This window comes from Sceloporus undulatus, chromosome 3 (genome assembly GCF_019175285.1).
Source record: "Sceloporus undulatus isolate JIND9_A2432 ecotype Alabama chromosome 3, SceUnd_v1.1, whole genome shotgun sequence".
NCBI lineage: Eukaryota > Metazoa > Chordata > Lepidosauria > Squamata > Phrynosomatidae > Sceloporus > Sceloporus undulatus.
Window position 1 is genome coordinate 125630603 of NC_056524.1, and position 27042 is coordinate 125657644.

General features: G+C 38.4%; 1 protein-coding gene across 10 annotated transcripts in view; it reads left to right on the forward strand.

The window, feature by feature from the left end:
• MBNL2 (muscleblind like splicing regulator 2) overlaps positions 1–26227 on the forward strand; it is an 84297-nt gene extending 58070 nt beyond the window's left edge. For 4 of the 10 annotated variants that reach the window (XM_042460275.1, XM_042460278.1, XM_042460274.1 and 1 more), the window contains 3 exons: positions 1613–1648; positions 5221–5315; positions 22449–26227. In XM_042460275.1, the coding sequence (XP_042316209.1) occupies positions 1613–1648; positions 5221–5315; positions 22449–22463 (146 nt within the window). In that variant the 3' untranslated portion in view covers positions 22464–26227. The remainder of the gene's footprint in view (positions 1–1612; positions 1649–5220; positions 5316–22448) is intronic. The other 6 variants (XM_042460277.1, XM_042460280.1, XM_042460283.1 and 3 more) reach the window with 2 other exon arrangements.
• Positions 26228–27042: the final 815 nt, after the last annotated feature.

Sequence of the window (27042 nt, forward strand, 5' to 3'; positions counted from 1 at the left end):
GGAAGTATGGGGAAAATATACATCTGGATTTTTTTAAAGACAGAAATGCTTGGTTGACGCATGTGGAAAATGTGGAGTAATGCGCTCTCCTTCTGTCTTTGTTTTCCTCTGTTTTCCATTATGTCTTATAGCATTGTCCACTAATGATGCCAAAATCCATTGCCCCCAAATACTAGTCATTTCATTGCTTCTTCCAGAATAACAGTGAAGTAAAATAATTGTGGGCTGTCGGCTTCATTAGTATACAGTTAGCACAGTCTTTCGTGCCTCGTTGTTTCATGATCCCAGATGTAGTAGAAATACTTTTCTTCAAATGATTAGTGTTTTTAATTGAGCATAATAAATGAAACATTAAATCTTTTCCTTAATGTTGGTCCTTCCTGACAAGGTCATTCATAGCCATCTGTAGGTGATGCTTTGTTGTTGTTGCTATTGTTAATTTAAATTGGGTTTATTAACATAAGATTATTTTAAAAATATTTTTATTATTCTGGTAAATTTAATTTATGAAATTTCAGGACATGTAGTGATTTCAAAATACTTTATATTTATTTCTTCTGACTATCAGGGTCTAGAAAACAGTGAGGTATGGTGGAGGAAGTGATTCCAGAGTTACCATAAGATATTAAGAAAAATGTAAGGATATGCCAATATTTGCCATAGGCTCAAGTTTGAAATTCACACTAACAGCATAATCTATGTCTATTTATTTAGAAGTGAGGCCTATTGCATTTAGTAACCATTATTCTTTATCTAGTAAATGTGTTTAAAATTACAAGCTAAAGAATAAATCAAAATTGAGAGACTTGCTAAAGGAAGCCACTAGTATTTCTAGACTCCATTCCTAAGTAATTCATGTTAAAATCTGTGGAACGTACCTCTGAGTAGACATGCTTACTATAAAATTTTGCTGCTAAAAATATAAGTATTCATCTTATAACATGTAATTATATTTCTTCAAACAATGAGAAAAAAATTACTTACATAAGACACAATAATTCAGATTGACTTGATGCCAGTTAACAACAACAAAAATTACATTATTAATGTTTAAACTTTGATGGAAGTGGGGTGGACCTGAAAAACAGTCAGGAGCCATATACAGTATTACCTTCCCCTGATTGACAGCAAAATTTTGTTTTAAAAAATGATCAGAAAACGCAACACTATGTATGTTTAGAAGGAGGTTCCATTGAGTTCAGCAGGGCCTACTCCTAAATCTTTCCACAGATTATTACATACACCATAAGACTGCAACACTAAATATAATTGCTCACTGAACTTAGGAGGACATTGATATTTGTTAGGTAATACTAATCAGGATGATTGCTTTTCAAGAGTCTTGTTGCTGGAATAAAATATTGAAGTCTTTGCTGTATGGATTTGGGTGCACATTGCATTATGTATTTATTACTGTTTCTTTTATGAAAAGAAATGCTTTAAAATAGCAAAAAAAAAAAAAAAAATCTAAAAAAAACCTCTCTGAAGTTGTATTTAACTTGTTGGCTTATCCTTGGGGATGCTTGGATCTCACTTTGAATGTTAACTCTAAACAGCTAACCTGTTTCTTCCCTTTATTCACTTTTTTCACCTATCATTGCATGACACACAGGGTCAGTTTTGTGCATGACACCTGCTACCAGTATTGGTAGGTTTCAAACTTTATTGATCTCTTTTTTTATTGTATTCTGTAGCTTCCTTTGTTTTGAGGAACTAAAACATAACTTAAAACAACAATTGACTCAATCTGGTTATTCATTTGGACTTTGGCTTGAACTGTTAAATTGCTGAACTTCTTTGTTTTAAAAATAAAACAAAAAAACCCTGCTGCTTAGATGCAACATCTCTTGCTATTACAAATCCACTGCAAAAAGCCCAAATACCATGAATTCCAATCTGCTTTTCTGTTTTAAAAAAAATCTCTTTCTATATTTTATAATGCTGGCATGATTAAATCATAAAATATTGAAAAAGCAGTCTAATTTCATCAGTGTTCTGAAGTTTCATAGTGGTGTGCCTATTTCTTCTTTTTGCTGTGTTGTAAGAAAGTTTTATCAGCGTTTCCCAGAAGCTTGGGATGATTTTAATAGTGGCTGTAAAAAATTTGAAATAAGTCTTAGGCCACAATAATATTTTATCTCAAGTTAAAATAAAACCACCTCAACAGTGCAGTCTTACACATATCTGCTTGGAAGAAAGTGCTGCTGATTTCAATGGGACTTAACAATCAGATAATTGTGTATAGGATTACAACCTGTCCATTAAAACATCACAACATTTGTGTTTTCTAAAAAAAAAAAAGTTTGCAAAAGAGAAATGTGTTCAACAGATTACACAGTTCACTTCTGTATTCAACCCCTAAGATTCAATAAATGATTTGTTTGATGGCTCTGTTGTTTTCAGCTACTCAAACTTTATGTGATCTGATCCCAATGAACACATAACAGTTTATCTATAAAAATGAAACAGAATAATGTAGCATGTTACGTAATTCCTCTTTCAAATTAAATAAAGATAAAATAAATTGCAAGTCCAGTGGCTAGATGAGAGTCTTCATTTGCTCAATTAAACACAGAGTACATTTTTGGTACAGGTGGAGAGGCTTGGCCTGGAATGGACCTGGATTCGGCTATCTGCCATCTCACCTCCTAGTCAATGGTATTTAGGTCACCCCAGTCTGCCTACTCCATATATACTCATCCCTCCACATTTGTGGCTTTAACTTTTGTGCATTTGATTATTCATGGGTTTTATTAATATGCTCTGTCTAGGAATATCTAGGTCCTCCAGCACAACACTATGGTCAACTTTAACCAAAAGTCTCACTGATGGATCTAGAGATTCCTAGAAAGAACTCTTCACTAGGCATTTGTAGCTCCCCCAGTGCAATTCTCTAGTCAGTGTCTGGCAGATGTTGACTGCAGAGTTGCACTGGAGGAACTAGAGATTCCTAGTGTTTTTTGTTATTAGTGGTTTTTCCACATTCACAGGGGTCCTGCTGCGCCCCTAATCCCAATTAATGTGGAGGGACAACTGTAGTTCCAGAATGATAGTTGTGCCATTGCATTTGAGTGAACTGCACTACAATGAGTTCCCTGCTACCTAGAGGTGAGATAGGGCCATCCACCACACCCAAACTGGGCGTGATCCTGGTTGTCTACACCCTCAACGTTCTTTAAGAGGACCACCAAAAATTGAATCTGACAGGCACACCAATCCCATCTTCCATCAACTGAATCCAGCCCCAGCCCCAAAATGCTGTCAAAGTGGTGACAAGAAGTGTGAATGTAAATTATATACTCACAAGGCCTCAGACAAAAGGTGGGAAGAAGTGCCACTGGCAACTGCTTGTTCAGAGCTACCAGATGTTGTTTATATGCCCTGAAGTGGACTGGAGTGAAACCTCCAGTCAGCTTTGAAAGCCCATTCCCTCCAGTCAAAAGTTAGCCTCTGGTTGACTGATTCTCCCTGCCATATGGGCACTTGGTATGAAGACAGCAAGTTATACCATCCAAAATGCTACCCTGCAGCCTCTCCCTACAGGCCACAAACAGGCAAAATTAAACTTTATTGAAGAAAACATGCAAACCAAACCAGGTTGCTTTTAATCTTTTTAATTTCATATTTTCCATATACAACTTTTAAAAAGTGGTCTAGTATTCTCTGCTCTAAAAATGTTGTGGAAGGGAATAAACTAGTCAGATTAATGTGAACAGAGCTAAAGGGAAAAAGGACTTGATGAAAGAGGGAACATTGCAACAGTATGCCAGAGAACTTTCAGAGAGCAATCTCTTGAACACTCTTCTCATTGTACATGCATTTTTTGCAATAACAAAAGGAAACATAACAGGTAGGGACACAACAACTATTGCAAGCAGGAGGAAAAACTACAGGACAATAGTGATGAAAACTGGAAATTGATCAAGACTCAGTCATTCTGATTGAGAAACAAGGCAGTAGGTTACTGAAAACTGCAGAGAGACAGTACAGAGACAGCAAAATTTTTGCATGCTTCACAGAAGCAAGATCTTACTATGTTTGGTGGATCTTACTTCCAGAGAAGTGTGAACAGGACTGTAGCCTTAAAGGAAGATGTGACACAGTCATAATAACTAGAAAGAATCATTATATAAGTAGAAGATTTCTTCCTTTAGTGAAGTGGAGGGTGGTGACAGAAATGGACTGAGTGAGGAAGAGTGCTGTCTCTTTCACTCATCAGGGACTTCCTGCAGGTTTTAATATTACTTGCCAAAAATAAAGCTGTTTTGAAAAATATCACAAAAAGTAACTCAAAATATAATAACATCCTGTTTATGGCCAGGAAGAGAATCAGGCCAGATTGGCTCGGGATTAGGTTTTAGGGAAGTAGTAACATCTAAGAAACAGGGAATTATAATGTGGTAGTATGCATAAGAACAAAATATAAGGATATCCAGAATCTTCTCACCATCAAACAGTTCGAAGATGATCGAAAGTATAATAATTGCACAGTAACAGCTGTTAATTACTCTGAAAACTTCAGTGCTCTGAAAATAAAAAGGGTTGTGGGGGGGGGGGTAAAAATGGATTGGATCCTGTTAAAACAGGATAGGGTTCCTTTCCTCCTAACCTTCTAAATTGCAGTCCACAGAGTCCCCTTAAAGCTGTTTTTGAGCACTGAAGTGAAATGAAATCAAAGTGTAAGATGGTGGCATGCGGAGGTGCATTAGAAATCAAATTTTAATCCTAGCAATAATAAATTCAGAAAACTAAGCATATTCAAAATGAGTATGTTCCAAATAACCCTAGTTTTATCATGTAATATTTTAAAAATTTGACAAGAAAATCCATACTAGGATAATTTTGGAATTTTAGGATGAAAAAAAAAAACCCTGTATGTCATTACCATGATGGACAGGACATTTTCACGAAAGCATTATTTGAAATCCACAGTGTTAAATTAAAATACCAAATATGATGAATTAATCATTTGGGTTTTTTTTTCTGGGAATCGCCGATAATTGTGACAAAGTTCCTTCAAATTGTACTTGTAATAAGCTATTTTCCCTTTTGTTTTATTTCTCTGCCACGCTTTCTTGCTTTGCATTGTGATTGCATGCCATCTGCTGGTTTAACCCATGATGGCTTGCTGCTCTGATTCTCACCATGCCAAAATTCCACTTCCATTGCCATAATGCTACACACTCCTGTTCATTGCTTCCATGGCTCCCCTCCTGAAAGTACCCATGATGCACAGCGCTACGTCCGCCACTGTCTCTGCAACAACAACTCCTGCAACAAGTGTCCCCTTCGCCGCAACAGCCACAGCCAATCAGGTTTGCTCCTTTTAAAGCTTTCTTTCACAAATCCCAAACTCTAAATGAGTGCTGGTACTTATTAAAAAAATTCTCCTGGAGAATTTTTTTTCTTCATGTTTTTACCCATCAAACTTTATTTTGAAGTAGTTCTCCAACAAGTATTTATGGACAGGTTGCACTTATTTAGAGTTAACATTTATTGCAAATAATGGTGTAGCTATGTCTAATGTTGCGCTGTTTGTTTTTTGTTTCTAACACTGTGTAATTAACCCAAATGATGCGCAGTCATTTTAGTGATGGCCTAGTTATATAAAAATGATGCTGTTAATTTGTGAATTTGGAGGTGGAGGTTAAACGTGTTAAATCATGTTTCAAACACTGACTACTTTTTTCTCCATACAGTAAGTATAACTAACTAATTGATATTTTCCTTAAAGGCTGAAGCAAGCTCCAAAATGCCAAAATCAGCTGCACTTAACAGTTGGGAATCATTCATATTTGTGCTAGCTTACCATAATTGTATGGAAGGATTTTATTATCTTTAGATGGGGGAACTCTAATCAAATTTGTCCAATAATTGCATATGTACTAGTAATTCTCTAGCCTGCTAATAATTGTTGTTCTATAGGTAATATCTCTGTGTATTGACTATTTCTATTCCTTCTCCAAATAACAGAAATCAACTTCAAAGTTCTCCAAGCAGGATTTGTGTCAGCACAGTTGCAGAATATATAATGACGTTTAATAGTCTTTATGAGTCCTTTTGTTTCTATTTCTAGTTTGCATTTGTTTTCATTCTTGGCTTTAGAAAGAAGTGAAATTTCAGTTCAGGAATGAAGTGAATTGAACTGAAACCTTTTCCTAGCTCTTTAGCATTCTTTTCTTGCTTTCTTAGTACTATATCCTCCAAATATGTACAGAAAGCTCTGAGAGTCCAGGAACTAACTTTGCCACCCTATCACCACTCCAGGGTACTCAGAAAATATGTTTGTCTCATTAAAAAAACAAAAACAAATTGTAAGTTCATTTTTGTTCTTGCAAAATAAGTAGAAAAGCCTTCCCTCTTGCTGCGACCCACTGCTTTTAGAGGCTTCCTGAAGTGGTGATTCTCCATTTTCAAATGGGAAAGGGGGAGATTGGCCTTGGGAACTGTAGCCTTGGACTGTGTAATTCCCATCTCTGATTTAGACTGTTCAGGTACATGATGCAAGAGAAGAAAGCATGTTAGGATAGAAGTAATGGTGTAGTGGTTTGAGTGTTGTACTAGGACTTCGCGATGCCAAGGTTTGAATCCCCTTTCAGCCATGGGACCCCACTAAGTGGCCTTAGGCAAGTCACACTCTTTAAGGTTCAGAGGAAAGCAGTTGCCCACCTCCTCTGAATAAATCTTGTCAAGAAAAACCTATGACAGGATTGACATAAGTTGGAAATGACTTGAAGGCACACAACGATGACGACAAATAGTGGAGAAGGTGAAAGCTGCAGGTCAGGAGTATTATCCTACTGTTTTTAACAGCTTTCTGATGCCCACATTACATTTTTAAAAATGTTTTCTGCTATGGCCTTCAAGTAGTTTCTGACTTACAACAACCCTCAGGTGAACCTATCCCGGGGGTTTCATGGCAGGATTACTGGTGATTTAATTAAATTTCAATGATCATTCTTGGTATGTTTTTATTTATATATTATTTGTTTTAAATGATGAGCTTCCTTAGGTCCCAGTTCTGGGGGAAATGCTGGGATATAATTCAAAAGTTGAGTGAAGGAATAAATGGATGACTTCCTTTTCCCATAGAAGCACTAAATTTGCTTGTAGGGAATTTGTATTGATAACTACTGATTGGCCTCACAATATTTGGCCTCAAATATTTGTACTGATAACTACTGATTGTCCTCGCAATATTTTCAACATATAAAAAACAAAGATATTTGTGAACATACAAATCTCCCCAACTGGTCTTATCATTACTCCATCTTATTCAAAACTGTGATTTACTAAAATTTAAAACAACAAATTTACTCTTTCACGAATATATTTGATTTTTTAGCTTGCAAAGTCTGATTGACTTTTCATAAAATAATTGCTTCTGTCTTGTGTTTTTTGCCTGGCAAAATTCTCTTCCTTCCAAGCCATTTTGAGAGCTAGTTTGATGTTATAAGGAAAATGCTAACAAAGATAATAATGGCTGGGAATGTAAGACAGATGTTGAGCTGCCTGAGTCCATTTGAAGCAGAGGTTATACTTAGAAACGGCAGAAACATAACAGTGAATTGTGGTTTTTGGTGTGTAACCACAATGAACTAAGCAGAAGCTTTATTCTGTGGATTTTTTAAAGCAATATTCTTCCTAGTTCTGGATTTGCATTCTCATTCCTGGCAAAGTGCCTTCCTATCTTGGTGTTAGTTGGTTTTGTTGGATGCCCAGACCCCACTGTATTGTAAAATATTTGTTCTTAGTTATTACTTAATCATTATTTGTAATTAATTCCTCTTTTGGAGTAAGCAAGTTACATTATGATTGTTACTTAACTGTTTTTTTCTTACCTTTGTAGTTATAGAGGATATGTCCCTTTTAAAGTGTGCTTTGTGCCACAGGCTAACACTTTTAGAATCCTGATGTTCTTTAAAAAGTAAAATTGAATTCCTTTTTTATTATAAGAAATTAAATAGCTTTTTACACTGTTACTGTAATAGGAGCTAACTACTTTTTTGGTTAAATCCCTTAGAATTGTAACATTAGCTTCCCTCTATGAAATTTTGAGAGGCTGTGCCCTTCACTACACTAGCTGCCCCCCCAAAAAACATTTATTTTTTGCCCTAGGAGGCATAGGGAGGAGGCCTTTGTACACAACAAAAAATGAATTAAAATCACTTCCTGTACAATTCCTATGTCAAAAAAGGCCTCACCTGTTCTTAGGAGGGCCCAGAATTGGTAGTAATGCACCCCATGCCTCTAGATGGCATTTGGGGGCAAAGAGGTTTTACCCCTGAGGGCCTCAAACATAGTGGAAGTGTCTTTCACACACTCTAGATGGCAGTTTGGGACAATGTGGACTTAAGGAAATGTATAATTGATAAGACAATGCATAATTGAAACAAAAACATAAAAAAGTCACAATACAAATTGCTCATAATATCAATAAACCCAGTAGATATCAATACAGAAAGTCAGTAATTAGAATCAGTCATATTTTGATCATGTTCAAATTACAATTCTCATATGGTTATAATTTAAAATACATTGTGTATGTCAGAACTTGTCATAGTTAACCAGTGCTAATAAAAAATATTCCAGTGTCAGCCATATCTTAAACACTTAGAATTGATTCTACCAGTGGAAAACTCAAAGAATATGTCATGGGCTGTTTTTAAAGGATGAATGAATTACTTTTAACAAATGCTACTTGATGATTAATGGACCACTTATTTAGATAATGCCACAGTTAACTAGCAGCAGTCCCAAAGCCTCAGCTATTTATCTCTCTCTCTAAGCTCTACCCACAATTTCTAAGCTCTCTCTGACATACTTCATGCTGTCTCCTATCTTGAATGTAGCTTATGGCTCGCCCTTACTTACCTGAGGTTACTTCACTGAGAAGTATCCATTCTTCTGAGAGAATATAGTATGTCAGTCAGTGTGGAACTTTATGCATGCAGCTTCCAGGAACTCCTTTTTGCAACTACAGTGTTTGAAAAGAGCTACCAGTAGATCATGTACATAACGCAGAGGCTGGAACCCATAGTGTGATATCAAACCCCTTTTTTAACACAGTGGCTTGAGGTGACAATTCAGTATCTACTACAGCATGTTACAGGACTAAGGTGAAATACTCCCCATTTCCAGCAATCCCTTACAGCCTGGAAGGTAACAGATGTTACTGTGGCTAAGTAGAGACTAGATAGTACAGTACTATGATGCATATACATTATGATGGCTCTTTTCATATAGGCAACTATTTAGTGAACCTGTTTCTTGGCACATGCTACCATTTTTTCTCTGAGGCTAGGTGTAATGTATATTCTATTGAACTACTTTGTGATAAATTTCTGATGTTCCTTACACCGAATGAAGATGTCCATATAATAACATGGAAGTAAAGTTTATAAAACTTATTTTACTGCCCTGTAGTCTTTACAACCAGATTGAACAAGCCAAGATCTATCCATTATTAAGTAAGGTGAATAGAAGATCAGATCTTTTTTTATGTAAAGCTCTTGCTGGAAGATAAATGCCCAAATGTCACTCTTGTAGTTGCCAAATTTTCTCTGATCAGAACCCACTATGGATAAAGGGACAGTTAGAGTTACAGTTAAAGTTCGAGCTAGTTAGAGTTATATTTAGCAGCTTCCTCCCTTCTTGATTTATTGTGAGGAATTTTATTGTGGGGAATTTTGGGAACTTGTATATCTTGACTAAATTTTGGTTCTATGGACCATAATAAATTATGACTGTCTGACTGAGAATAGGAGAGGTTTGTATCACATGTGCCTCCCACACTTTGTTTGTCATCCCCTAATACAGATAGCATGGGGGTCAATTTGGGACACATTATCTATTGGTTTTATTCAACATGTCTTTAATACTATCTCAGCTTAGAGGGAGAGAGGGAGGGAAGGAGCGAGCATGCTAGCTTTGATCTAGAGAACTGGGCCTTATGAATACATGTACCCCCACGTGTGCAATCCACATCCAAGGAGTCTAGATACTCATTCTGATGTCCCATGAAAATATTCTAGGTGTGGTTGGAAAGGTAGGCCATAATTAACATCAGGTTAATTTCCTAGCAGTGAAAGAGGAAGAGAACAACCTCAAATGGGTTGCTCGTACCTCCTATTGTAATGGGCAGGAATGGTACAGGCCTTTCCAGAGCACCTCGTAGTGGAAACAACCCTGGAAAGGTCAGTGTCATTCCTTCTTATCACTCCATTAACTTATCTTTCAAAGTTGCTCTTAGCTCCACATCCTTTCTCTCCTTTTCATGAAAAAGCATATGTGTGTAAAAAAACCCCCTTCATCTTTCCTCCTTTCCCCATCTCTTCTGTCCTTCTGTCAGATATGAGCTTCCTATTTTTTTCCCCCAGCAAGGAGAATCTTTTTCAGCCAGGAATATCCCACTCCTCATATGCTGAGTAGGATACCCTGGAATGTCAGGGACTCCCTCTCCAATCCTTCTGTACTATAGTAGTATCAAGCTAAGGACTGGATTAGAGGTGATGCAATGGGCAATCAATTCGGGGTGCCCTCAGGTTGCCTCAGATTGGTGAGGGAAAATCCTTCTTGCAGCTTCCTTACAGCACAGATGACTAGCACAAAACAAGAGGTGACAATTGGAAACTACTCTGAGTACTGTTTGATACCCTTCTCCTGTCATCATAGCAAAGTTGCCCCAGGTCATGGTGTGGCTTCAGGCTCTTGCCTCCTAATCCATTGCCTCTACCAGTTCACCTGCTTCAGCTGCAACCAGCCATGTCTTAGTTGAAGGACCCAGGACTAGGCAGGCGTGTTGTCTTCCTGCATCATCAGCTGTTCCTGCAAGTGGAGGAGATGCTTGAAGGTGTGAAAAATGTCTTGCACCAACCTTCTGGCCCACTCCAGAATTCCCACCAGATGACATGGAGGCCAGCTTGACTGTCACAGAGCATATTTTTTCAAGTTGGATGCTAAGGCTTCCCTTTCCAAAGACAATCTCTTTGCAAAGAAGCTCAAAAAACAAAAAATCTATGCCTTGTAAGGGCCCCAGAGTAATACACTTGTCCAAAGAGGATAATCTAGACAGTTCTCTTCTTGCCTGCCCCAACTGTGGAGGAGAGAGGGCTGTTGAGTCTTGAAGAGGATAGCGCTTCAGCAGTTTTCTCCCTTTCTATTTCCATTTGGCTCTTCCAGCCAGAGGACTAACACTGTACTGAAAAAGACAATCTAGGTCTTAGCTTCCCCTCAAAGCCACAACAGTCCCAGGATACTGAAGAGTGCTTCTCCATGGTAGTACCCCCTTGAGATTTTACCTTTCCAATAGACTTCATATATATAGTTAGGGAGGAATGGAACAAGTTAGCCACCAACAGGCTGTACCAAGGATGTGTAAAGACATGTTATAATCTTCCCTCAAATGTCATAACTAAAGTACAGTGCGCCCGCGCCATACGCGGGCGCGCCATACGCAGCCTTGAGCATACGCGCTCAAGCCGCGGGGCGCGCGCGGGGTGGAAGGGGCGGCACGTCCCATTCAATTGAATGGGCATGTGCGCCTGTTGCGCCCCGCGCGCCGCCGCGCACGAGCCCCATTGTTTCCAATGGGGCTCGAGCATAGGCAGAATTCACCTTACGCGGAGGGATCCAGAACGGATCCCCCGCGTAAGGCGAGGACAGACTGTATACGTTCCTCCTGTGAATGCTCTGGTGTCTGCCTTAATCTCTTCATTCTATTACACCAAGGATGCAGATGACACCATCAAGAAGGCCAGTGTTCTTAAAGAGTTGTATGAAGCCTCATCCCTAGCACTAAGGGCTTCTACCTCAATATCCATCATGGCTAGAGATTTCCTTTCATGGACAAAGGAGTTATTGGAGGAGGTTTATGGCAGCAATGTTAAACTTACACATGGAATTTATAAAGTACTAAAAGTCTCCCATTCACATCAAATGCAGTCTGGATGCCATTCATCATAGTTCCAACAACCGGGATGTATCTTTGCTGGTAAGAAGGCAAATTTGGCTCACAGACTGGAATGTAGATTCATGTTCCAAGGAGAACCTAACTAGGTACTAAAATGTTTGAAGATTTCTGGAGGCCTGTCTTTATAGAAAGAAAGAAAAGAAAATCTCATCTTCCTGAGGTGGGGGGAGGAGGGAGGAAGAAGCATAAAAAATAAGGTTACTCCTCCTTTTCTTCACTCAGGTCTCTCTAGAATTCTAACTTCAACTCTACCTTTAGATGTAGGGACAAGAGTTTCTATAGTGGTTCTCAACCTTCCTAATGCCATGACCCTTTAATACATTTCCTAATGTTGTGGTGACCCCAACCATACAATTATTTTCATTGCTACATGCAAATATGTGTTTTCCGATGGCCTTAGGCGACACCTGTGAAAGGGTCATTCGACCCCAAAAAGAGGCCCCAACCCACAGGTTGGGAACCACTGCTATAGACCCAGTGGTATCTGTAGGTACAAAGTTAGGCATCAACCCTCCCAGAACTCTGGCAGGTCACAACCCTCTTCTGCCTCTAGACCTCAGCATAAGGGCCAGAAGTCCTTCACTAAGGTGAAGGCTCCAATGGTTTATGGACGTATGGGAACTTTGGATTAATGGATGCTAAACACCCCAAGAAAAGGGAACCTAATGGCTCTTACTCACAGGCTTCACAATTGTTTTCATTATTTGTTGGAAGTCCAGGAAACTAAACAAACATGACCATCTAAGGGAAGCAATTGACTGTCTGCTCCAAACTGAAACACTAGAGAAAGTGCCATCTTTTCAATGGTACAAGGGATCCTGACCAGTATTCTTATTTGCATCCAAGAGAAATGACTCATGGAGAACCATTTTTTACTGAGTTCATCAGAAAAAGCAAATTTCCAATGGAGACAGCCCCCCCCCCCCCAAAAAAAAACCCCACCCTATATTGGAACCTCTCTGAAGTGTAGCTTCTCTAGATTCAGTGGGGACTTACTTCCATGTCTCAGCTCCACCATTCCCATAAGCAACTTCTCCACTTTGCCTACATGAACTAGTACTGGTCATATAAGGCTCTTCTATTTGGCCTTTAATGAGTCCCCAAGTATATTCACAAGAGATCATGATAGCCTTGATGGCTCCCTGGAAGAAGTCCATCTTCACTTTTATCCATATCTCAATGATTTGCATCCATTCTGTTTATCTTTAGTAGGGACTAAAAGACATGCAGAAGGTGCTTCATTCCCTCTCTCTCCATGGTCTTCAGATCAGTCTTAGGGAGAGTGATCTAGTTCTTTCTCAGTAGATCAAGCATGTTGATAGAAAGGAGATGTTTGCTATCATCATCATCATCATCATCATCATCATCATCATCATCATCATCATCATATAGCAGAGCAAAGTGTCATAGCTATCAGAGTGAACAGAGGCCATTAGAGAACCCATCTCTTCAGTGAAGTTATCTTTAGAATCAGATACACACCATATATCCTTAAATACTCTTTAAGGATGCACATAGTACATCTTTAAATCCTCTTTGTCTCAGCCATAGACTGCAAATTTATACCAGATCACTGCCCTGGTTCTCTTTTCTTACAACAGGAAACTATTACTAAAAAGATTTGTTGCAAAGCAGGAGTGCCCCCAGTGGCTTGGTTCTTTCTCTGATAGTAGGTATCTCTAGCTATCTGGTAGGCAGCAAACGTCCAAGTAACAATAGATGCCAGGCTATGCTGCTGAGGAGCCTGCTGCAGCCAGATGGAAACCAAGGATCTCACATCATCAGTTGGTTGGAATGAAAAGTAGTCAAGTTGGCTACTCTAGCCTTTCCCAGCATAGTGCAAGGTCAGGCAGTCCTCAACAGAAACAACTACAGTTGCCCACATAAATCACCAAGGAAATACTTGGTCCTACATTCTCATGGGACAGAATCCCTCTTACTAACTTGGGCAGAATCTCACCTTCTTTCCAAAGAGGCAGAACATTTTAGGGCAGCCTGAACTCAGACCGACTCAGACTCTCCAGCCAGAGGACTTCCAAATGTTTTGGCTCCCTGGACATGGACATTTTTTATAGTACCAACAAACAACAAGGTGAGAAGATTTCTGTCAAGGTACAAGTCTAAAGGTGCTAAAAGGATAGATGCTCTAACATACCTGTAATGCTATTGCTGCCCATGGTACTAAGATAAAATTGAAAGATGCCAATGTAATTGTGATAGCTCCATCTGAAATGCAGAGAGCTTGGTTCTCCAAGATCATATCAGTGGCCCTAGACTCAATGGCACATCCTACACTCTGGTCCTCCTAGCTCAGGGAGAAATAGCCATCCTGACCCGAGTGGCTCCAAATTCACATGTGGAAGTTGAATGGAGCATGCTAAGGGAATGGGTGGTGAATGCCATTATGTCATCCAGATGTGCCTCAGCAATAGGATATATGAGTATACCTTCAGAGGTTTTCTACAGATAGTGTAAACATGAAAATAGTGAATTAATGTTCCATTCTTGTAATTCTTGCAAGAGTGCTTTTACAGAACATTGAGACCAAATAAGAAGCAGATTGCAGCAACCCTCTCCTTTCTATTCCCCCCCCCAGAAGAGAGACTGTCTTCCTACCCCTACATGTGCAATCCTCAAAGACCTATCATTCATCTCTCTACCTATGATCCGTTGCTTCCCTTTGTAGGGCCTGCATACAGTCCTAGAAGTATTTACAGTTTTCCCCTTTGAACATCTATGCAACGTGCCACTGAAATATCTATCTTAGAAAATTTAACTGCTGTTACTTCTGTCTACAAGATCTCAGAGTTGGGTGTTCTCCCAGCAAGGAAGGAACTCTGCATCATCAGAACAGACTCCATCATCTGGACCCTACCTTTATTTTCAAAATGAATTCTTCCCTACACAGGACTCAGAAAATATTCATGCCAGCCACAGGTGCTGGTGAAATGTCAGGAATAAACTCTTCCAGAACGTGGCCACATAGCCCGAAAACCCCACAAAAAACTATGGACTTGGACTCCTGACAAGCCACTGGAAAAGATCTGGCATACTTTTGATGTCCAGAGACATCTCTATTTAATTAAAAAGCATAAGTAAACATTGCCTGACTCTATTTTCTTCGAGTCATGATCTATGGGCAAAAAGGTATTGGTATCCTCACTCAACAGATGACTCAAGACTTCTGTTTTAATCAGTTTTGAGTCACTAGGCGTGCAGTTGCCCAGAAAGGTTGTCATCCATTCCATCAAGAGCATCACCACTTTTCGTGATAGATAGTTGCAGGGCAGCCATGTGGAAATCAGCTTCCACCTTTGTAAAATACTACAAGCTGGATATTTTTGCCATTCCACTGTCAAAGCCTCATTCAGTAGATGGAAGTACTCTTACACATAGTGAAGCAACAATTTCTCTTGAGATGGTTGGGGAAGTTCTGGTATATGCTATCTCAGGAAGTTTCTCCCTTTCACTGCTGGGAATAAAAACGTTGGTATTAACTATGATACATTCATTTCCAGTGGTGAAAGATGATCATCCAATGGCAGTCCTAGGTTGGTATCAGAGTTAGTGTATATAATTATAATATTTAGCCTTTCTGTTCTTTTTTTTTTTCCTGGAGCAAGTTTTGCTCTACTAATCACTGACCTTTTAGGGGGTTGCTCCTATTATGGGAGGCTCTGAAAAGCTTGTACCATTCCTGACTAATGAAGTAAGAGGAAGGAACAACTCCTTTGGGGATGTTCAACCTTCACTGCTGGAAATGAATGTATCAAAGGTAAGGACCAACATTTATGTCCAAAGTACACCAGATTGTCACTCTCTTGTACATGTGCAGTCTTCATAGCTGGAGTAGTTTTGTCTCTAGTCTGTTAAGGTTAGACTGCTGCATAAAAAGCAAGGAAGACTGTCGGACAAGTGTCCATGTTGTAGCCAGGTCCATGGCCCCTCCTCTTCCTTTTCAGGTGTGAAATAAAATTCCTGCTTATGGGGCTATTGAGGGACCCATGGTACAGGGTAGCCAAATGATATAAAATCTACACCTAAGGGCCATGAAAATATATTCCTGCAAGGATATGGACAGAGACAGAGAGGCATTCCCTGTTACCCTCATTCTAGTTAACTGTCTTCTGAATTTCCTATTTTTAATGGTAAGTGTACACATACTTTCAGTAGGTTTGCAGTATATAGTCAGTAAACACATGGATACATATTTTGTAAATCTGTATTTTCTTGGTATCTTTGAAACATGCCCCACCAAATGCATTTGTAAAAAATTGATTTCACATAGGTATTTGTAAAGACATTTGATTTTTAATAATGGTACTTTGCACTTGCTTTTGCTAATAATTAAAAATAATATTTTCCTGTATCATACTTTCAGGAGTATGGAGGGAAACCAACGTTTGATAGTACATTTGGATTAAATAAATTTGGTTTTTATTCTTCATGTTCAGATTGTGAATGATTTTAACAGAGGAACAGGTCCCATTTTAAATTTAGAAATGTTTGTGTAATTTGTGTAATGAAAAGGAACTCGTTTAGCTAATAGGATTTTAATCCCACTAATTTGGGAAAGAATTTTCAGGCTGTATTGTTGTATTTTGTTTTGCACAGATGAAAATGAATGTAGCAAGCAGTAGCAGAAACTTAAAGGTTAATACTGTGGAAGTAGTATATTTTCATTTCTGCAAGTCTTTTTACAGAAAGCTCCTCAATATTTTTGTTGACAAGCTGGTCAGTTGTAGGACAGGTTATGCTACTAGGCAGATTTGTAGCTGGTTGAAAAACCACATCACAAGAGGGTTCATCGGTGTCTCCTTGTCAGCCTGGAAAGACAGTGATGAAGGGTGTGGGATGTATGGCTCAGGCTTGGGCCCGTTGTTCTTCACCCACTTTATGAATATGGAAGATGAACGGGCAAAGAGAAAGTTCATCACATTTGCAGATGACCTGTGATGAAAAGGACGATTCAACAGGATTCAAGATCATATTGCTATGATGTTTTATTTATTTATTAGATTTACACCATGCTTTACTCACAAAATAGTGGGATTCGTTTGCAAGAAATAAAATAAATAAAACAAGAACAAATTAACAGCATAGAAGAGATACATTAAAATATTTATATATATTTACATACATTTAAAAGCACTTAAATGAATGTTCAAAAAGCAGAACACACCTAGATTAAAAGCTTCTTTTATGGCAACCCTGTTTGTTTAAGTGCCAAATAGGGTGTTCCTTTGGTAGGGGAGTTCCACAGCCTTTGAGTGAGTGGTAAGAAAGACCAGTCTTGTATCCCCATAAGGTTAGGCTCTGAAGGAGACAGAACCAAGGGGATGGACCTTTCCTGATGATCTCAAAGCCTGAATAGTCTGTATGGGAAAATACGTTCTTTCAGGTAACCTTTTATAAGCCATAGCTAGCTCATTGAGCTGTGTCCGGAAACAGACCAATAGCAAGTACATAAAACTGCTATAACAAGGGAGTCATAAGCTTTCTGTCAGCAGCCCTGGTCAACAGTCTGGCTTAAAGCCCTTTGGAAAAGCTGAGGTTTTTGAACACTTTTCAAAGTTGCTCCATGCAGTCTCAACAGGCTATATCTAACTCATGTTTCACTGAGGCCCAATCCAGTGTTTGCATGAGAGGATGTAGTTGGCACACTATAACCTGAGTTGTGCAAAATGCAGTTCTGGTGAAATCATAACCTAGTCTTCCTGTTTCAAAGTTGAATGCAAAAGTTCACCTGAACGATACTCCAGTACAGATTCCTCATTCTCTGTGCAAGAAAAGCAGTGGAACCAGAGACAAGGGAGGGTAGGACTAATGTGCTCCCCTGTTGTATGTCAATACAACACATTTTCATCACAGCTAAATAGGGGTGTAGATTTTTGTATCATTGGCATACCAATTATACTGATCCCCCAACTCTAGACACCCTATTTCAGTGATTTTATTTATCTGTTAAAATACTAATGCAGTTCTAGGCTTCATCAACTTAAGTATAGTGTCCTATTAAGAAGAGGTAATGATGTTACTTTATTCAACTTCGCTTTGTCCTGGAATATTATGTTGTGGGTAGTTTATAAATGATACTGAAAAATGGGTGCATCCAGAAGAGGATGACAAACCCAGTGAGGAAAATAGATGCTTTCCCTTACTTTCTGTAAGGAAAGTTTGAGGGAGGCTGGGTATGTTTAATCAAGAGAAAAGACAGTTAAGAACCGATGTGATAGCCAAATATTTGAAGCATATCACATAGATGATGGAGAAAATGCATTTGCCATTTCTTCAGAGAGTATAATCTGTACCATCTCGTTCAAATAACAAGAAAGGGGACTAATTATTAAGAAGAATGTCCTTTTGGTATAAGCTACATGGGAGTGAAATATGCTGTCTTAGAAGGCTGAACACAATTGGACTTCCTTCTGAATACCCATGCATAGGATTGCACTTTGAACAGAGAAACAATGCAGCCCCCTAGTCTAGATCCAGGAAAATGTACATCAAAATGGCAGCTTGTATGGGCTTACACTGTTTGTCAGTCTACAGAGTGCATGTATATCGTTGTATATTAAAACTAGAAAATGTGGGTTCTGAATCCAAGATCTGTCTGCCATAACTAGAAAAGCTCATCAGACAGAAGATGTCCTCACTGGGATTTTGGAGTGTTCTCCAATTACTCCCCCCCCCCCCGCAATGTACTCCAGTTTATCCCAGTAAAAGCAGGATCTACCAAATCCTCTGTGTAACATTTTTCAGTGGGCTGGAAAGGATGATATAGATCCAGGGAAACCCACTTCTGCCACCTCAGTTGCCTATACCAAGTTTGGATCCAGTCCTGTGAATTCTGCTTCATATTTTCCTTCCAGAATTGCTCCAAATAACAGCTTGTGATCGTAAATAGTAAATATCCGCAGTTACAGTTACTAACATTTTAGAAAAAGGCTAAATAAGGTCCTTGAATAATTGACAAATTACATTCCTTTTACTTTTGCTTTTTGATATATGATCACATTACCAAGACCTGGGTGAAATTATTAAAAACAAAGGAGAAGCAGTGAGCTATGTCAGTCATAGATGGGATGAACTTCAGTTATCCCATCTGAAGGGATTATAGGATAATAATAGTGATTTACCATACAGATTTGTGGTAAGGATTTCAACTGGATAATGTGTGTAAAGCACTTTCAGTGCCTGCACATGCTATACAAATGTTAAATATTAGTGAAAGAGCAAAAAATCCCTGGCATTTTCTGGTAGGGCTGAGAAAGGCCCTTGTCTACAAACATATTGAGCTGCTGCCAGTATGTGCAGAAAGCAACATTGAGGCTCTATCAACACTGCAGAATTAATGTTACTGCTTAAACTGCCATGTCTGAATGCTATGGAATTCTGGGATTTGTAGTTTCGTGAGATATTTAGCCACCTCTGTCAGAGATCTCTGGTTCCACAACCGAGTCCAAATCTCAGGATTCCATAGGATGGGGCCATGACATATAAAATGGTATCAAACTGCATCATTTCTGCAATGTGGCAGCAGACTGAGCTAGGTGGACCAATGGTCTGATTATGTATAAAGCATTTTCCTGTGTTATAAATAAAATGTGGTGAATATCTTCAAACATAATGTGGAAAATGTAGCCACACATAAACAGCCCATTCTTTTTAAAGCCTGTGTTGCCCATTGCTTTTCCACATCAATATTCACCATTAGTCCAGCTTAAATATGCAATCCTATGTGCAACACTAGAACATTGACAGTTGCTCTTTTTAGTCTTTAGCTAACACCAACATTTCTTGTAACATGTTCTTATCCATCACCATACTGTACATATGCAATCTTATTTTCTTCCATTCCCAAGTATCTTAATAGTGTCTTCTCATATTGTTATAACAGTAAACATAACAATTAATTTATTGCAATACATGAGGAAGAAACCAGAAAGCTATTTAGGGTGAGAAGGAATAACTCTGGTAGGATTAATAATTTCCTTTTACCCCACTATTTCCTTCAAATTGGGAAGCTCCTTTAATATTGTTAAAATGAAAAATGTAACCAAAAAAAAAAGAAAAGAAAAGAAAAGTGTAACATTCAAGAAAATATCTAAAAGATAATTGCTTTTGGACATCAATTTTGGCCATTTTTCAGCCTTTCTTGGCAAATGATAGAAATGAGGATGAAACTGAAGGTATCTGGAGTTTTCTGCAATTTATAGTAGTATCTGTGAGCACTAATTCCATCATAGGACTTGTACTGAACATTTAAATTCATGCTATTGTAAATAAGTAGATAAAAAGCAGCCCTTCTACAGATTCATAGTTGGTTTATTTAACCTAGCAAGCCTTGTGTTGGGGTCCAACATGGTTGAGCAGATGCCGGGGCCCAATACTACTAATGCTGACATTCTGGGTTTTTTTTGGGGGGGGGGGGAATCCTCATCCTCATCATTATCTTCTTTTTCTTTTTAAAAGGCCTGGTGCTCTGAAGGGAAGTGCCAGTTGAGATGGCTGCAACCACAGATATCTTAATGTCCCCAGAATGTCTCTTGGCACCCATGTTATTTGCATGGAAGGAGGCTGCGGTGGAAGGAGAGAGGCAGGCCAGGAGGACAGAGGACGCCTTCTCCACCACCCGCCTCAGCATGCATGCCTCCGTTCTCCCGGCTTGCCTCTCTCCTTCCTCCGTGGCCTCCTAAGGTAGGTCTACCAAGGAGGAGAAGAAGGATATCGGGCAGTGGAGAAGGATCTGGCCAGGATCAGACAGAGGAGGAGGAGGAGGACCAATGGAGAGGGCCAGCACCTAGCCCTGACAGCTGCTGTCACTGCTGGGCCTCACAAAGCCATCAGCAGGCAGGCAGGTCGGTGGAGGGAAGGAGAAAAGAGAGCAGAAAGAAGGAAAGAAGGGAGGCGGTATGGCCAGAAGGATGGAGAGAGCCATGGCCGGGATGGAGACGGGCTGCCAGGGTGGATTCGAATCCGCCCTGGGTTCCCACTGGGCTGAATCGATTTATTCTCAAATAAATCGATTCAGCCCAAAAAGAAGTAAAAAAACACAGCATCTTATTGACATGGGTTACATTGGGGGAAACTATGGTCCCCCTTGCCAAATTGGTTCCAAATTGATTCCCAAGTGGGGACCATGGTGGTTTAAACCAGATCGTGATTCGACAAGATCCTGTTTAAACCATAGTGGGAATGGGCCCGTAGAATAATCAAATCTGTGAATGCTTATCCCGCAGATAAGGAGGAATGACTGTATTCTGCATTTGCAATTCTGCACTTTAACTTTTGTTTTGGATATCAATAGTTTATTTATAAAGGTAATTCTCATCCAAAAATATAAATCCTTTTCTAGTGCATAGGAAATATATTTTTATCTTGGGGTTATAATCTTTCTCTGATTATTGAATCTTTTGTGTCATATAAAATGTAGCACCTTTGTAGAAGAAGTGTGAGTGGTAAAAAGTTAGAGTTTTTTATTAGAGTTCTAATAAATTCTGTTGTCTAGCATTGGATATTGTTTCACTCCCTAGGAAAAAAAATGTAGTCCTATATTTATATTTAGGATTGACTGGTAGGCCTTATGCTAGCACAGTATCTTCTGTTCCCTAGTTGACAGTATATGCTTAAGACCTTATACACAGAATGTTGAAAATCAACCTGGATCATCCTAGATTATCCCAAATTAGATGTCCACTGTCTCTCAGGGTGTACATACAGATTGCACATTCTTTAATCTAACTGGCAAACAATTAGCAGAATTTTGAATATGAAACTTCAGGAAATTACTGAGAGATCTGTCTTGAAATCAGTATAAATTAGTTGACCTTGCAAATAGGTGCATAGAAGTTACGAACAAATTTTACTAGCCTACTGTACATACATTAGCCACATGTGCAATGAAATAAGAGACTACCATTTCATTTCTGTCAAAACACTTGGAGGCAGTTTTTATTGAGCACAATGGGAATGGCTGTTCACATGGTGGAAGCAAGTCTCCAGTCTGAAGTCCTAGATTTTAATATGTGTAGCTTTCCTGTTTTGAATACCAGTGCCAGACCATGGCTATAAACAGAAGTGTACATGAAAGAAGAAATTATATGGCACAGAGGTATTCTAGGCTACATCCTACTTTAGGGTCATTCGGAGAGGATAATCTGAATGTAGCCAACCTTTACTAGTGTCTGTTAAGTAAACTAAGGATTAGGGGCACAGAAATGTCTTAGGAGCCATCTGACAAGGACAATCTATCAAGGAATTCTTCAACACTCCCCCCTTCCCCCATTGAAATGAATGAACACTTGTACTGTAAATTGTTTGCATGCAATATAATTTTAGTTGGTAAAAAAAATCTTAAATGAATCTTTGTGTTTACATTTTGAGGTAAATGTAAGAAAAAAGAAAGATGTATCAATTAAAAGTGGAGAAAAAAATCCAATAGCATATCCAACAGTGTTTTCTTTTCTTCTAACAGATAATCCTGAAATAGTCAACCGGATTGGAATGGAATGTCAAGAGGCCTCATTGAGAACAGCAAAGCATTGTTACTGTACATACTACCCTGTCTCTTCCTCAATAGAATTGCCACAAACTGCATGCTGAGTAAAGAGTTTGTTCGTCTGGACAAATCACAAACACAAAGAGCTAGTGCTGCTATATCATATATGAATATTAAATATGGTATGCTTAGTATACTCTAAACTAATCTAGTTAACTACCTGGTGCCAGCTGTGATGGTTCAAGACATAAAAGGGTAACATTTTAGTTTTAAAAGTTTTCTACAACACCGTTTACTTCTTAGAAATACCGTATTACCACCATAATTATAGCTAATGTAATTAGTCCTATTCATATATAGGGTTCACAAATTTATGAATCTTTCAATGTTAGCAATAAGTGATGTACATTGGCCACTAAACCCAGGGTCCAAAGAGCCACATGATTAGTTCCACATGGACACGGTCACATTGGATGCTTATTAGTCGAACAGCAACCCCACCTACTTTGCATGATGAATTACTTTTTGAAAGGATGGAGAGTTTCAAAAGTAGTTTGCGATAAGGCAAAACAGTTTCTTGCTGAAAGGGTGGGAACTCAAAATCAAAGTGGTGACTGTAAGACCATGGGTACACCATGGTAGGTCTTTGGATCTTGGCCAATACATATGAACTGCAGATTTAACTTTTAACCCTTTGCCAATTTTGTACTCTCTAAAAAAGCTCACTTCTCTACTGGGCAGTTGATGCCAAGACAAAGGAGGTGATGTGAAAGCAGAAACCGGTATTCCTGCACATCACCACCTGAAAGTTCCAAATAGAGGATCCAAGGTAAAGCACAAATTGCAGAGATGCGCATGAGCTGATTTTGGACATGTATGGAGAAGCTGTACCAGAATCATGGCATTCTAGAATTAAATTAAACCTTTGCACGGTATGACTTTCATACCCTAAAGTCTTGACTATGTTATTTTACAAAGAGAGAGAGAATATTTTTTAAAAGAAGCCTTTGCAGAAGTGCCTAAATTTTGCCACACCAGACTTGAAACTAAGTGACACTGCGGTCTATAATTGAAAATACAGCAAGTGATTAAACGTTCAGATTTACAATCAGGTTACCAAAAAGAACTTGCTATGAAATAACTTCTTCCCAATTAAAGAAATGGGGCTGTAGGTAAAGATTAGCATGATATTCTGATTTATCTCAAACTGAATGCAGTCATTGTTAAAACTGGTAAGTGACTTTAATTTAAATGATGAGAAAAATACTAAACAGGATGTAGAGAGAGCTTCATTTTAATCCATTGTTATTGCTGCCGTATTTTTAAAATCAGGTTAAAGAAGTTGTAACCGGATTACAGCACAGAGAAAGAAACTAGTTCTTTTAACTTTTTCTTTAAAAGCTTATTTTATGTCACAGAAATAAGAAGATATCTTTAATACAACTATATACATATTATATATACACATACATATATATGGACAAAACAGATTTTAATGTTTACTTTTTTAAATACTGTGTTGATTTACAAAGTAATTATATACATTTGATTAATGTAGGAGGTTTGTTTTTAAATTTTGTTTCCTACACTATTGTACCAAATATGTCACATTTCACATTTTATATGTTGCACATAGATCACATAAGTACATGGTTTTTAAATTATTGTTTATAAAACAAAAAAGCAGCTGTCCTATGGAAATATGTATAATTTAAACATCTGGTTTTTTTCCATGTGAACATGATAAATGATTGCAGTATTTTAACTTAGCCTTTTCAGATTGATTTTAAATTTTTTAGCTTTGGCAACACTGCCTATTCTGAGAGAACAGAAGCACTAATTGATTTTTTGTTGTTAATGGAATTATTTTTCAGTGTTAATCTTGTTTTTCAAATGTCTCATCTGTTTATATTAAAACACTAGCATTGATCACCTAAAGGGGAGAACACTCTGCCCTCAAACTGATGGTAAACATAGTGTTTGTAATCTTGCATTTGTTTTATTTTGTGAAGAGTATGTATCTTTTTTATTTTTACTTGTAAATTTTCTCAGTCACTATAACTAGATTGGTAACATGGCCATTTACTGACATCTGTAGTTGTTGGCTCTTTTTTTAAACAACGATCCATTTTAAACATTTGATAGTTTATTGGACAACACTAAATGGCAATTTATATATGTTGTTTAAATATTTAAAGTGTAGAAAGAACATTTTAGTGAATATATTATGTTTAAACAATTATTTTATTAGAATCACACCAATATTATTTTCTATCCATTAAGGATCAAATTTTCATTACCTTACCTGAGTTTTCCTCCTGAAAAAAAGAAGAGAACATATTTTTAAAAAAGAGAGTTCTGCTGTACTGGCATATGAGTTCTGTTCCTACATGTTAAAGATATTTATGTGAACCCTTAAGCTATTTGTTCCAGAGTAGTTCTGTTGATTTTAATGGGGCTAAGCTGGAATAAGTGATTTGAGTATCACAGTATAAGAGCATGAGTCACAGAGGTTGTACAGGCAGAGAAAGCCATACCTGCAGAAAGGAAAACCACACAGGCCACTCTTGAATGTAGTCGCCCTGGCTGAAACCATTACCTGCTTTCTTACAGCTTACCAATAACACGTCAACCCACTAATTTCTGCACCTTTACTTTATTTTGCTCCTGCTTCTCTGTTTGCAGGCCTTATCAGCCCTTCTTCGCTCCACTACTGAATTACCTTTATTTGTGCTCCAGTCAGCTCCCTGCTCTCCTTCCTTCTTTCCTGTCCTGCCCTGATATTCTTCTCTTCAAACAGGGTGTATAGGAGTAGGTACCTGGATCTGTATCTTGATTTCAGCCCTTTGGGCACCTGAATCAAACGTCGCTTCCTCTTTTTGGTTTCTTGCTTGCCTGACTTGGCTGTTCTGGCTTCTTTCTTTGGCTTGAATCTCAAACCAGATTCTTTGTTTTTACCAGAATGTATCTATCTGTCGAACTAACAGTGTGAACCTGCATGCCAGTTCTAAGTTGCACCTGCAAAGACAGTCTGCCCCTTTTCAGTTCAGTGAGGCTGTCTAGAGCAGAGGTCTTGCAAATATAGTCTTGCGCCTATTTGTCTTCGGATAGCATTTTCTTGAGAAAAGCAAAGTCACACTACCCAGCCCTTGCTCCCTTCTCACTCTGTCCATGCTCGGCTGCACTTTGTTTAATCTCTGTGCCTCTTGCTTCAAATCTGTAATAATATTGATTAATCAATTAGCATAAATATAAAAATATTAAGTACATGCATTTTTATTTATTATAGAGTAATTTTGTAGAGTACATTGAATTTGGAAAAATCTAAAACTATTTTTCTGTATAAATATTATTTGCCAAACTTCATTTATATTTTGGAAAAAGAATGTCTTATGATGGTAAATGGACCTTATATTGGTTTTATTTTTATTTTTAAATAACCCCCTTGACTCAACCATGAAATGGGCCAATATAGTCAGCAAGTACAGACGCTGGGACATAATTCCAAGTTACTTGAGATGTCTCTGTATTTTCTATAAGAGCACTTCACCAAAATACCTTAATTTGCCCATACAAAATGATCAGTGGCGACATTTACACTGCATACTTTCGCTAACAGTTAAGTAAACCCCTTCTATTCTATGTACTGTAACTATTTAGCAGCCTGTTTAAATACCCATTTATGAGTTTGTTGAGATATTATTTAATTACCCAATGTGCAACCATGGAAATAAAAAAAAAGCATCTTAAAACGATTTTAGTGCCTCAGTGTTATTTCTTTGTTGTGATATATTGAGAAGCAAAGTGATTACAACAGCAAAAGTGGAAAAGTGAATCTTTCCATTAAAGAAAACACTGGAATTTAGGGTGCTACTAGACAGTACAGTCTCTCTATGGGTAAGGCATGCTGCATTAGCCAGACTGATCGCAATGCTGATGGCTGTTAGTCCCAATGCCAAGGAGCTAATCATTTTACATTAGAGTTTGGTGCTATGAAAGCAGCTGTCTCAAAGTGTCCCAAAGGTGATAATACTGTTTGCATCAAGCAAAAGAACCTCTATGCACTGGAGTCATCTGTGATGTGTGTGCACTCATCCAGCATGGTCTGTGAGTGCCCCTCACATTGGCTGGCTGACCTTCCTCTTCAGATGATCAGGCAAGAAAAATAATCTCTGCCATTGTTGTCAAGCAAACCAGTGTGGTATTGGACCAGGACTCTGGAAACCAAGGTTCGAATCCAGGCTCTGAAATGTAAACCCACTCAGTGGACTTGGGAAAGTGCCACTCAGCCTTAGAGGATGGCAATGGCAAACTCCTCTGAAGAAACTTGCCAAGAAAACCCTGTGATAGAGTTGCCTTAGGGTCACCATAAGTCAGAAATGACGTCTCTAACAGCCTGTTGAAGCAGTAAGAAAATTGTGTGCTCTGCCCCAAACGGATTCAGCACCATTGAGCCAAACAAGATAGGGGTTCCCTTATGGAGGGGGAATATTGGTTTTGTTTTCTTTAATTTTTCATTTTTAAAAAACATAATAGTAGCAATATCTGAGAAACACAGAGGAATTGAGAG